The sequence below is a fragment of the Strix aluco genome, chromosome 4 (genome assembly GCF_031877795.1).
Source record: "Strix aluco isolate bStrAlu1 chromosome 4, bStrAlu1.hap1, whole genome shotgun sequence".
Lineage (NCBI taxonomy): Eukaryota > Metazoa > Chordata > Aves > Strigiformes > Strigidae > Strix > Strix aluco.
In genome coordinates, this window is record NC_133934.1 from 111,931,439 (window position 1) to 111,945,717 (window position 14,279).

Sequence of the window (14,279 nt, forward strand, 5' to 3'; positions counted from 1 at the left end):
AACACGCTGGGAATGCTCTAGGCTCTCGGCTTGTCATTTGCTCCTCTGAAACATGAGCAATTTGCCTTAAATCACTCCCTGGCATCCATTATTCTTCGACTTCCTGTCAAGTTGCAAGAAAAAGGCTTAAATAATTAGGGCACCTTTCACTGACGAGGCAAAGCTTCCCCTTGGCTGCAAGGCACCGCCTTAAGAGCCATCCTGGGGCCGAGCCCGAGGGGTGAGGGGGCGCCCGCAGCGCCCTGCGCCGCCTCCGCCCCGCCAGCCCGGGGCTGGGACTGCGGGCGCCCCTCACGGCGAGGCCCGGGGGCCGCGGGGCTCAGGCCGCCCCGCCCGCCGCCGCGCTCCCGTGCCCATGGCAATGCCGGAGGCGGCCGAGCCAGGCCGCGGCGGGCCAGGCCCAGCGCCCCGCCCCGCCCGCCCGCCCGCAGCGGGGGACGAGCCGCCGTTGCCGCCGAGCCGAGCGCCGGCCTGCGCCGCCCCGCCGGGAGCATGGGGCTGAGGATGGAAAGCGGCAGCAGGCGGAGCCAAGGTGCGGGGGGCTCGGCGGCGGCTCCGCGGCCGAGCGGGGGGCGCGGGGGGCGGCGGGGCGGGGGCCGCCTGTCTGCCTGCGGGTGGGGCCCGTGGCTGCCGGGCGCGGGGGTGCCGGGCGCGGCCCATGTCCTGCCCGGGGCTGGGGGCAGGCGGTGCCTCCCCCTCCCCGCGGCGTGTGCGGGCGGGCACGGCGGTGGCGCCGGGCGGGGGTCGGGCGCGGGGCCGCGCAGGGAACTTGCCGCGGGGGCCCGCGCGAGGCGCCGTGGCTGTGGCAGCCGGCGCTGAGGGGGCTCGGGGCTGGCTCCCCGCGCACGGGGTGTCCCCCCCGTTTGTCTCGCGTGGGGCGCTGGGCCCGGCGCCCGGCTGGAGGCAGCGCTGCTGTGCCACCCGTGCGGCGGTGAGAATCGCCGAGTGCAGGCCCCTGCCCGCAGTGAGCCGGGCTTGGCAGCCGGGGCTGCGAAAGCTTATGCATAAACCCCGGGAATGGTTATAATCCTCCTAGAAACGGGGCCTTCAGTGGTCCAGTTTACAGCCATCACCGCAAGCGTGCATGTGGCTTTTCACAGCGTCAGTGCTGCTGTGCCGGGATCAGCTGCTTTGGTTTTGAGGCCTAAAGGTCTGTGCCGTTTGGAGTCAGCTTTTTTTTTTTTTTCTCCAAAGCTGGTATTCATAGACTATAGTGGATTTTACCCTGTGTGTAGAACATCACTTGCATGGCGTTTGGATGTAGATCCAAGTTTTTTCGTTCGGTGGGATTTTAATGCAAGTGTAGTTAAAAAGGCTCAGAAGCCTTGAAGCTCTTATAAAGCGGTTCCGTACCCAGCTTTAACCAGCCGTGGGCTGCTCTTGTGCTCTGTTCCTATGAATAATCACAGGGGCATTTGTCACTCGTGATAAAAACAGGCATAAACATGCAAACATGTTTGCATGAGCCAACTCTGGCTCTTGGAAAATGCCTAAAATATTTTTAGATCTGAACTGGATGACATGCATAATATAAAACAACGGTAGGAATTATTCAGTGTTGCACTGTAATGTCAAAATCATACATAGCTGCATAAGGTCAGATCCTCTGAGATAACGTTATGCTTTCATGTTGCATCTTGGTGTCTGTTCCAGTCTTTGGAGATAGTGACGGATGTCACTCCAGAAGATGTCTGACATCAAAGTAGAGTTTGAACATCGATTCTAATACTACATGGGAATATGAAATTGAGAGCAAAAACTAGTATCATGTGCATCTGGTTTTTATGCTCTCTTATGTAGTGTGAAGGCAATTTTATTACAAATTTCTGCTTTTTCTGACTATTCATAATATTTTTTATTCTCAAAATATTTTTATAGACAATCAGAAAGCATGCTGATTGTCAGTTGACCATAGAATGAGACTAAATAGGACGCAAGACTAGATTTCATTCAGGTTGCAGCAAGCTTTGTATGTATGATTTTTGTTTAAAAAAAATAATTCAAAAGTAGGAAAGAATCAATGTGTGTCTTTTTACATGGGAAGCTGTTGCTTGTCTGTATAGGAGGTTATCACAGAGTTAGTAGTATATGAACAGACGGCCCAATGTCTAGTTTCAGACACGCAGGAAGAATCCTTACAGACAACGGGGATTAGTACAGGCAGAGATACTAATGCTTACAGTGAGCTAACCTAGAAATCGGCAGAACAGCCATTGGACTGCTTGCAGACAGTTTATAAAAGAGGCAGAACACATCATATCTGTGGTTTCTCTAGAAGACAGTTGTATCCACTCACTGCCTATCTAGAACATTAATACAGAAGAGGTGGAATACCCTATTTCATGTCCCAGTGTACTCCATGCAAAGTTTCTGGTTCAGACCTGGCCTCATCATTGTAAAGAAGGAACCAAAATTTTCTACTTGTTTTGTATCAGGGTCTCTGTTTTTGTCTAGTGAGAAAACTGAGCAAAAAGAAAAACTTAATTTTATTATTTTTTTAATATATTGGACTATATAGGATTTGCATGTAGGTCTTTTTCAAAGTTCAAATAAGGCTGAGATTTTTTCCCCCATAAAAATACTGAAGAATTAATCCTTTATGTCTTTGCCTAATTCCAGGTATAAAACTCCAAGTTACTTACTGTAGTAATTTCAGGAGTCAGTTAATACAGTCACAGATGTATAGTATGACCTCAAATAATCTGTATACTATAATTGTAAACCAGCTTTATTGTTTAAATCCAGTCTTCTGCATTGGCTGTTTAATTCCCACAGGCAGTGATTGACACATACCTGAACAGCAATGAAATTATATGCTTATTGTTAATCAATGACACATTTGTGTCACTGGTACGTTACAACAACGGGGAAGTCATCATCATTGCTGCATGGAGGCTGTTGTTAGGTTTAGGCAGTTTGCACAGGCTTCAAAAGTTCTAAAATACAATGAAAATGCTTTGCGTATTTACAGAGAACACCATCCTATTTAGATTTTTCCAACACTGAAAGAAATCCTTGCACTAATCTGACTGGAGCTGGAAGGGTGTTAACACACACCTGTGACTTGTGAGCTTCTTTCTTTTTCCTCTGTATTTCTTCATCTGCTACTTGAACAAACAGCTTTTTAAACTCAAGAATTAGTTTGGTAATACCAATTTGATTTTTCAGAAGCTGAAGTTGCCTTTGACTACTAGGAAAGTTGAGAAAGAATCTACTTGTATCTTCAGGGATGGAAGGGTGTTTAGGAGTTATATTTGAAACATAATAGTACATTTTAACTGAAATTGGGAAATGTTAATCACCATCCTTAACTTTTTACCAAATTAAAACCTTGGCTCAGCAAATCACTTCAACCCAGCTTTAATTTGACTATTAGTCAAATAGTCTACTAAGTGATTTTAGTCACTTAATGTGACTAATCGCATTGCCATTCAGCAAATAATTTAAACTTGTAATAGGACTTAAGTACCTGATTGGTCCTATTTCACTGAAGATTTCTTGCATGCTTCAAGTCAAATATGTGCTAAAGTAAACAGGATTCAAATCATTAACACTACTAGCTATTTGCCTCGAGATTAAATCCTGCAACTTTCTCTGAAGCACAGTGGATCAAGGTCTCTCTGCTCTCCATTCTGGATGAGGCCACCCGTGCATTAGTTTTGCTAATGTATTTTCAGTTAGAAATATGAGGGTGGGAGCTAATAGTACTAATGGCAGGGGAGGCTTCCTTGTAGGCACAGATTATACTAACAAAAAAGATTTTCAATACATGTAGAAGAATTTAAATATAGTGTGTCTATACAGTTAGACATATCCATGTATTTTATCTGTTTGTCAGTTTGACACTAGATACTGAAACACCTTCAAAATGCCTGTTCATGGGATGGCATAATGTTGAGTTTCTCGTAGTGGTAGAAGCCAGCACATTTGTCGTGTAGGACATGCTCATAAGCTAGTGTTCTTGCACCATTCCCACAGGAGAATTGTTACAGCACATGGTAGCGTATGCTCCTGCATTACTCTTTGCCATCTCGCACAGCTATTCAGTGAACTCGGGTTAGTAACCCCTTAAGCCAGAAGTTTCTAAACTGTGATATGAGTATTGATAGTTGTTCACATATCACTTAAAAGTAGCCTGTGAGCACTTCTGGAATGCCATCCCTCTCACACCCTTCTAGAAAATGGGAAACTGCTGATGCTACTGCTAACTTCGTAGAGGTGCTGCCCAAGCAAATGGTAATGGGACTGACTGAAATTAATTTGCTTCTGCCTGCGATTTGTATCAAAAAATGTGCAGCTGACAGACACAGCTGTTTGTTTCTGCTTTTGGAGTATGAATATGGCAATAACCTGCATCCAGAACTTCCCTTACTGGTCATGTGAAGCCTGTAGCTAGGAAAATTTTCACAAACATTTTTCAAGACTTACTTCATCAAATAGGACTTAATTAGCATATTCTAAGGCTATTGTATACAAATAGAAATTAGATTTCTTAAATTTATCAGAGGAGTTTTGAGTCTTGAAACTGAAATACAGTTTTGGTTGAACAGTTTGCATTTATGCAGAACACTGTTAGATTATTAGTTGTAAAGGATTGAGAGACCTAACTCTTAGGCTTTAGGAGTAGGTGTAAAGAAGAGCTTTTGTGTAATCCAGAATAGTAAGTGTATAAATAGCACCCATCTAATTAATGGCTTAGAAGATTATGTATGGCGCATATGTCAGGGAGTGATACATTGTATCACTTTCATCATATTTTGCCTCTGACACAAATGATCCCATGCAAAATTCAAGTGGAACATTTAGGACTTTATTTCAAAATTGGGATATTGTAGCTTCTTGGGACTTTATGAATAAAGTTTTGCTTCAGAAAATTTAGAAAATAACAACTATATTTTGTGCTCTGGTGGATTCTGCCATTTCTTAATAAATCTTAAATGTGATTCTGTTAAAGCAGACTTCACATCTAAGGCTTTGTACTCAGAATTGATGGGAGTTTTGTTATCACTGAAACCAGAAATGGGTCCAAGAGGCTTCTGTTTCGCTTGCATGAACAGGAAAAAAACCAGGTGTGATTATGAAATGCTTGCTTTTGCCCTACTGTAACTTTCAAATAAAATGGAACACTATCGGTGCATTCAGTAACTGGCTAAATCTAAAGTCATGTTTGAAGTAGTCTTGTGGGTGCATAGATGCTTCAGAAAAGCAGAGGAGACTTTCCATGTTTTAACCTCGTCTCGTAAAGAAGGAGTCTGTGGGTGGGGCACTGCTCTCTGGCAGCTTTTCCCTCTTTCCCGTTCTGTATCTATTAGCCAACTTCACCCAGCCGTGAGTAAGAAGTAGGAGTCTTACTGGTACAAATGTCAGTGGCTGAGTAGATGAAAACTCAACAAATTAACATACATTTTTTAGAGAAAGTCATTCTGTTCTTTGTCCATTCCCACGTATGCAACTAGAGGATGAGCAACTAGTCAGCCAAGGATAAGCAACCAGAGCAGTTTAAACTACATGACCGATTATAACTCCTGTAGCACCTCATCAGCCACAGCTGAGCAAAAAGGGGGTGTTAGAGTGAGGGGGGAGGACTGCAGGTAGGGAAGAGGCAGCAAAGTGAGGAAATGGAAAGGAGTTTAGGGAGTATGGTAGGAAGATGTAAGCCACATCAGTAGGAAAGCAAGCCTTAGTAGTAGTACAAGTAATACAGTGTCCTATTATTTTTTTCTTAATAATGAAAATACATAATCATGCAAATATAAAAGAAAGATAGTGATTACTTCTTATTTAGATAAATTAAATTTAAATCCAATGTGGATTTTCATAACCAGGTTAATCTCTTAATTTACTTTGGGATAGCAGTGTTGACTCTCTATATTTCTGTGTTGTATTCATATGCACAGTTATTTCTGTAGCATGAAGAGTTAATGGATACTTTGATTTAAAAATTCTCATACTATCAAAAAGGGAGGAACCTATATTTCAGGTCCTAATTTCATTCATTTAAATATGACCTTTTCAGAAGTGTTAGATTAGATGCATGAAGGAGTTTTCATCACTACTCCTAAATCATTTAGGATTTCACAGAGATTATTTAAACCACTTCTGTTCCCTCCTCAGTGTGTGTGCAGCATTAGTCCTGTAGTGTACTATTAGTGTGTACAGTTAAAAGAATGACTTCATAGCAGAAAGCCCACTGAAAAAAATCACCAAATTAATCAGTAGAACAAAGGTGGTAGTGATAGAGCATTCTTGATTTATATTAAACTCACAGTACAAATCCCATTCTGCATGTAGTTGCCTGAATTACCCACTTGGACAAAGGTGTCTCTCTAACTATTTTTAGTTTAGAGCATTGAGGGATTAGGGAAGAAGAAAAGGAGCTGGCAGTGAGAGGTGGAGGAGGCAACAGCACCAAACCTTCATAAATTAGCGCAGTGGATAGAGTGTTTGCAAAGCATTTGTTAACTTGGGTTGAGTATCCTTATCGGCCTCAGAGAGATCAAATGCTTGCATCTCATGCAGATGTTGCAATTCCAGTCCATTATAGGCAGAGTTGCTTTCTACACATTCAGCTGAGAGGTGGCCACTGTGCAGCTGAGAATGCAAGAGTCCTGGAGGCGCCAACAAAACAGTGCACAAAAGGGTTGGTGTCTTGGCTGACCGATGAGCACATTCCTCTGGGACAGCTGGGGAGACCTGAGGTGTACATCCACCTGGGGCTGAGGGTTGTTTAAACCCAAGCTAAGGTCTAGGAGCTGCTCTTAGGAAAATACAGTGTTCATAGATCTCTACACAGCAAAGTGGAGGTTTTGTGGCTTGTGGTGCTGGATATAGATGCCTATATCCAACATCACACCTAAGGTTTCTGTACTTTTTTATGGATTATCTTTTAAATAACAAGTCTTGGTGGCTAAGGGTAACCTGAATGATTTTTTTCAGTATTTTTGATTTGCAGTGTCTGAAGTGCAGATTTGTTGTAAAAATAGCAAATCTAATACTTGTTTTAAAATCCTTCCTATGAGAACACTGTAATGAAAGACTGGGCTTCTTTCCAGTACATGGTCACATTCCAAATCTGAAATGGCTTTGCAGAAAAATAATTTCCATAAATTCTGCATATCCATTAATAACTAAGAAACAAAGTAACAAACAGAAACCACCATTTTCCATCATTTTTAAGACTGTAAAATTAGAAATAAAGATAGCATGTGTTTTAAGTGAAAATGAAAAGATAATTTAAACAAAATATCTTAAAAATCTCTTTGGAATAATATTATTTACCTCAGATACCAGCTGGAAAGAATTAGAGAGAAAGGGTTTTTTAAATTTTTTCTCTTCTTTGTCGTGTAGTGTCACACACTTTCAGGGAAAGCCTACAACAAGCACATAGAAGCATTAATAAGGAACTAAAAGATCTAATTAATTTTTAGAAATACTTGTTTGTTCTCTCTACTTCAGGAGAACACACAGCGTGAGAATCCTGGTTTTGTATTCGGTTTGTACAGTCTGCTTATATCTGCATGTTTAGATCACATAGTTTACATGTATAGTATATCAAAGATAGGAGTCCATTATACATCTCAGTTTCTGAGGTTTAAACCTCAGAAAATTATTTCTTAACTGAAATTAAATCATCTTGAAGTGTTTCCAGTTCTGGAAATATGTTTACAGAGACCTTAAATTTGTGACTGGAAGTTTTTTATTCTAAGTAGAAAGTGTGCATTTTGGTCAGGAGACTTAATTATTGCAAAAGCTGCCATAGTACTGCAAATACTGGGATCGGTTCTGCTAAGTCCAGTTCAGACAAGTGCTCCTATTCCCAAATAATTTATTATTTAAGAACCATCAAAATCAGTAGAAAATTTTTCACTGAAAAAATTCTCACTCTCATGCATGGGTTTTGAAAAAAAGAGGCAAAGTAGCCAAAATGCATACTACTTTCACTCTGCTCACAAAGAAACCAGTACAGCTTCCATCACGCCCGTGGCTATCCAGGTGTTCTAATTATTATGCTTTGTAGTTATTGTCCTTTTGTCAGGCTTATATTTGGTTACTATGTAATTTGCTGGAAATCCCTTTCTCCTTTAAAATTCTCTTCACATATCTAAGCCTTCCGTTTAAGTTTAGTTTCTGCTATTGTAGAAATAACTTTGAAAACATGTACTGAATCTAGACAAATACCTGTTCAAGTCAGTAGACAACCTGAAATTATACTCATGAAACATCTGAATATTAACACTTTCTACCTCACTTCAGTTGCCTCGTAGAAACAGTAAAATACATCAGATATCCTCCACACAGCAAATCCTCTAGTTTCTCCTCTGACATTAGCAACATACGTCTTCATTGTAAATATTTGACACTATAAAAAGATTTTGAGTTTCAGACCTAAAATATAGGGAGAGTATTATAAGTTGAATTTGATGTAGAAACAATGTGTTTGATGGAGCAGCTGTGTGAAACAGCCTGGGATCCTAAGAAAACAAAGGTTTACTTATTATTCTTTGCTTCTTCTGTTTTCAGTAGTCCTAAGCATTATTTCAGCTAAATTAGTGCCTTTGACCCTTTTTAAGTGATAAATTTTCTACATGTTTAGCGAAAACAGGTGGTTCACAGAGAGGGACCCTCAAATGCTATCATTGATGAACAGGTTAGAAAAATATCTCAGTCCCTTTTTTTGGCACGAGAGTCGGTGTAGGAGCAAGCACCATGGGAGGACCATAGGAAGCCTTCATCACGAGTTCTGCTGTTTATGGAAGTGTATTTAAGTTAAAGACTGTTCTATTCTTTAATTGAAGCTGTAATAAAATTTACAATTTCCTAGGATAAGACCCCCCCAGAATCCAACTAATTATTAAAAAAGAGTTGTTCAGCATAAACTTTTGACTGGCAAGGAAATGTTCTAAACAGCAAGAAAATGTCATTTGTTAATGGCATGAAATCTTTCAGCAGGTCCAGGTGGTAGTGGGACTGCAACCCTGACATTTCAAGGGTATCCTAAAACCTGAGGAGTCAGAAAGACTTTTATTCAAGGTCCTCCACTTCCCAGAAAGTCGTTCAATATTGTAATGGCCTAGCTATTTCCTAGAGAGGTTCAGAGATGACTGTGAAAGGACTAAGTATTGTCGTTATCCTGCAATTAGCAGGCATTGGATTGGAAATCCGTTTGGTTGGATTGAGGACCTGAAACCTTTTCTTGACGGCATAGGAGTTACAGCATGCAGGAGGAACCAAGGTCTGGGAAGGCAGCGCAGGTGCCTGTGCAGAGACTGTGACCTCTTGACACATGGTGGTGAATTTCTGGTGGGTCTTCTGCAGATTGGGGGTTTCTACATGGATTGGGGGTGATTTCTGCACTGTCTGTGTGTCCATAATCGAAATAGGCAGAGGAAACTCTAAAATATTTCTCCCTCCTGACCCTTTGTAGACAATTTTTCTCACCTATAATAATGATGCAGGATATAGAGGGGGGAGGCCTGACTATTTTTTTTTTTTTTTCTTCTTCCACCTTCCCCCCCACCCCCAAGCCTGATAGAGATTAATTGTAAAGGACGCGGTGGTGCTTTCCTTAGAGTTTATCCGTGTGCCATCTGCTGGTGATGCAAAGCAAGTGAACATTTCAAAACTGCCTGGGTTTCCTGTAGTGTTGAATAGGCATATCTCCAGTTTAAGACAGTAAAAACAACAGGTCTCTGATCATCTTTAACTCAGGGCCAAGGCATTTAACTTACCTGAAGAGAATCAACTGTAGTTATAGCAGTGTCTCTGCATTTTTGAGATGTCCGTGCTTGCCTATGATTCTGTCACATAAAAATGAGTTAGAGGTGGTCTTGTAAGCATTTATCTAGCAGTTTGTGTCTGCTTCTGGAATTACAATTTAGCTCTGAAATACAGAAAGTACCGGAATATTTAGATTATTTTGAAAAACTGTGAATGAAACCCAATTCTCAAGTTTCTGCTGTAGTCTGGATTTCTGGTGTATGCTATTTTTGTTATCATTAGGACAAACTTTTATCTACTAAAATATTATAATCTAACATTCAAGTCCTCCTAAAGACTTGCATTCTTTAAACACGTGAGCATTGTAGCTTTAGGAAGTCATGACTTTCAGGGTGGGTATCCAGCTAGACGCTGAATCCTACTCCTATGTAATAGTGCATGGTAGAGAAATATAATACTTAAACAAGAAAGAAGGCCATTATTGACAAAGGTTTCAAACCATTGCGGAGGCAGTCATTCTAAATTTAATAAATTCTTGCTGTATGTTTGGAATTTTAATATTTTTTTAAATAATTTAGCGTTGTTTGTCCCTATGTATGTTTAAATTACAAATAGAGATTAGGAAGAATTGTACCATGAGGGGAATTTAAAATGAACCATTTGAAATTGATACAGATGAGCAGAAATGCTGTCCTTTGGCTTTAAGGAAAACAGTATAAAGATAAACAATTGCAGGACAGGGTTCAAAAAGTCTACAGTAGCATATTCTTTTCTTTTTTTCTTGTCCCTTTCCTACTGGTGGTCTGGCAACTTCCCAGAAAATAGTAGTGGGAGCACTATTATTGTGGACACCACCTCTAATACTGTAAAGCTGCAGAAGCTTATACTGTATAAAGGCTGGCTTTTTGAAGTGTGAAATCCTCATACTAATTCAAAATTGCCTTGATATTTGTTGGGCTTCGTAAGAGTGGGATTGAGTTTATTGATCCAGATGTAGTGTAATTTCGCAACGGGGTCCCAAGAAAGTACTCTGCAAATTACCATTATGCTAATGATTTTAATGTTATTTATTTTCTTAAGACACATTTTGTTGCTTCCCCAACTAATCCTAGTCACTTGAAATTTATAAGGTCTTTTTATAAGGCCTCTGGGGAAATTAAATTAAAAAAATATTAAAGGAATGATTTATTTTGCTGCAGTTTCTAATTAATAGTGTGTTAACCATCTTTTGCAACATGCTGTTGCACTTAAAGTGGAGCTACAGAATGTAGTAGTTAGGTAGGTAATTGCAGTAGCGCTCTAACAGTCATTATCTGACTGTGGGAAATAGAAGGAAAAAAAAAGCCTGGAATGCCAGGTGCTGGGCATGCAGGAGGTAAGAAGTCATGAGAGGTGTAATTAAGGGGCTTTTAGCTTGTGTGGCTTGGCTTCTTGCACACACACACCCCACCCCCCCACCCCCACCCCTACCCCCACCCCCAGTCAGTTTGTAATTACGTCTGCCTTTGTTGACTCAGCTGAAGGCCACTGAGAAGAGATTCCCACTCATCTTAGGTAGGTCCAGCTAGCTGCTTCATCCAATGAAGGCTGGAAAGCTGGAGGTGACCAATAAGTGTAGAGCTGTAGTGCCTCCAATTGCTAGGAAATGCTTACATGGCAATTGCAGACACTTGAACTGACAGATGAGAAGTAGGATGGAAATGGGAAGACCATATGGACCTTGATTGTAATAATAAATCTGTAGAAATTGGCTGCATGGTTTTATAATTTAAGAAAGCATGGTATATTTTACTCTGTTAAAGAAATCTTGTTTGTTTTGCTTTACATTTTAAGCAGGATCTTGGAAACCTTAAAGGCATGCTTTGTAAACACTCGTACTTGTAGTAATAGGATATCTCCTGTTAAAATTTGCTCTAAAAATGGTGCAGATTCTTAATTAGTTCAGGTGCCGATTTTTAAATTGTAGACTGCATAACAGACAGTGGTTGTGAGCCTGACAGTACAGCATTTATTTTCAAGCAGGAGATGTAGAGCTTTTCATTCACATTCCTTCATTTTTCAGAAGTGGTTGTTTAAGTTTTGTCAGCATCTGCACTTGCCTATAGAGTTCGCAGTCTATCGAACTGCCAGAAGATTGAATGGCAAACCAAATTCCTCTTACATTAACAATAGATTTTTTGAAATAGTGTGTTCTCATAGATAGGATGATTTTCACACAAGCATGATTCCTTCAATCTATTAAACTTACATTTTAGTGTAATATTAACCACAATCATTGTCTACATACAGGATATTTTTTGTATTAGTCATTTAACATAATGATAAAATTCAGTCAATAAAACTTTAAAACAAATGGGATGTTAGCATAGGTACAAAACTGTGGCCATACCTCTGTGCAGTTTAATGACCAGTGTAAAGTTCAGACTGAAGTGATCTAATGGTTTCTTTTCTGTTTAGCTCCCTGAACCAGTGAAAGTACTACCATCTTATCTTAATGTTTAGACTAAGTTACTTGACTACACTGTTGTACTTCAGTAATAGTGTAACGTTTAAGTACAATTTTTTTCCTCTATGAAAAAGGTCTGCTACAGTCATTTGTTAGTTCTTTGGAAAAAGATTCTCTGCTTTATCTTATCTGTCAAAATACACACTTTCTTTTTTTCTAACGTTTGTTTTGTTTTGTTTGACACTTTAATAAAGTGAGTGAGTACCCAGCTGTTGGCATTCCCAGATGTGGTCCAGCAAGTCCATTTAAAGGACACTTGAGTATTAAGAGTAATGGTAAGTAACACATGTGCTTTCATCAGAAGGTTGATGTGGTTCCTTTTATGTGAATTCATTGATTTTACGACTAAAATGTTTTTATAATTAAAACCTTTGCATTGAGCTCAGTTGGTGAAGTTTAATAGTACTTACATTTAGTATGCGTTACTGAAAATACGTTTAAGGAGTGAGTTTTGCCTTGACTGTACTGTTAGCTAGAAATAGCAAGATAACCAAATATATATAGATGTCACATCTATATTAGCTGAAATATAAATATGATTACTGCTTTAAAGAACCCTTGAGGTTAAACATATTCCTTTACAGTCAGTACTTTACACGAGCTAGTATATGTTTCTGTGCCATGCTGCCATCTCGGATGCTTTTTTCAAAAGAGCATAGAATGTAGAAAGAGGAAATTTCTGTGCTGATGTTTTCATAGTCCAACTGCAGCCACTTCTGTAGCTATTTACTGAGTTAATGGCTCAGTGGGAACAAAACAAAACAAAGGAGACAGGTTGATTTCATGTGATACCTGCTAAAGAAAAATGAGTTCATTAAGCAAAGAAGTTAAGCACACAGTAGTTTAGAGTTTGTGGCTTTCAATTGCCGTTAAAATTTTAGCATTTTAGGGCCTGCCTTTATAATGTTTAAATATATTTTAATCTTACAGCTTTCTGCATTGACTCCTCCCGAAGTCTAACTAGCCAGTACCTGATCAGAGATCACATGGTGTTTCATTATAACAAAATCCTTTCAGCCAAAGGTAAAAATGTGCATATATGAATGAACTTTCTATCCCAAGATTTAGCTCATTCTTTCCAAATAGGCTGATATATCAAGAGGGAATAAATTGGATTGTAGAAAGTGTAGTTTTCTTCCTGTTTCATACTCAGACTGTTGTCAGCCAAGAGATATGGCTGCTACTTAATAATACTTCTGTATTATTGGAATGGGAAGTTTTGTACAAAAGCATTTTCCGTAAGTGCTACCAAAGATACTACTTTAATTTTAAGGTACTTTGTGCTGTATTCTCTTCATTCTGCTTTTGATGAAATAATATGCTGAACTGAAAATCATGGAGATAGTCACAACAGCAAGCATACAGAATTTGTTTTAGGAATGAATGCAGAACATTTTCAGTTAAACTCAGACCACTGTGTCTTTTTTTCTTTTTTTAAAATTTTTAAATGTTCATTGTCTTTTGTTCATAGTTCAGTCAATGGCACTAGGTAGTTTTAAGGACTTTGCAAATTGCCCCATGTGTTTGCAAATGAGAAAATTGTGTTACTAATCAGTACTGTTGAGCACTAAATAGGTATAGGATTTTTTTCACAGTTTAATGTTAGAAGGTACTTATATCTAAGGTACTTACATCTATCAAAAGACAAATATTGTGAAATCTGGAACTTAAAAGCCCATTGAACTTGTACATGTTTGTATGTTTCTTAATTACGGTGAGATCCTGATCAAAAATTTTTCAGATTTAGAAATGTGTGTTTACTCCACTATGAACTGACAGTACCTGACAGTAACTGTTGTCGGTCCTACAATTGAAAACAAACTGTATTATGGCCAAAGTTATTTTTTTAAGGTCATATAAGGAGTATGAAGTACTGTGTTTAAAAAGTTAATATCATGCACAGAGCTAAGAAAAGTTAGTGGATAGTTGTTAATGTTGTTTACAGTTTATAGCCTATTTTCATTCTTCATGGTACAAACTTGTCTTAGGGATCTCAGTCCTGGAGATATTAATGCTGAGGCTTGGCAGGATGTCCTGAATATTTAAATTAAATGCA

At 39.6% G+C, this 14,279-nt stretch overlaps 1 protein-coding gene across 1 annotated transcript in view; it reads left to right on the forward strand.

Annotated features, from left to right (window-relative positions):
* The first annotated feature begins 434 nt into the window (after positions 1-434).
* SPATA7 (spermatogenesis associated 7) overlaps positions 435-14,279 on the forward strand; it is a 44,396-nt gene continuing 30,551 nt past the window's right edge. The window contains exons 1-3 of the mRNA XM_074824890.1: positions 435-532; positions 12,418-12,498; positions 13,154-13,246. Of these exons, the coding sequence (XP_074680991.1) occupies positions 493-532; positions 12,418-12,498; positions 13,154-13,246 (214 nt within the window). The 5' untranslated portion in view covers positions 435-492. The remainder of the gene's footprint in view (positions 533-12,417; positions 12,499-13,153; positions 13,247-14,279) is intronic.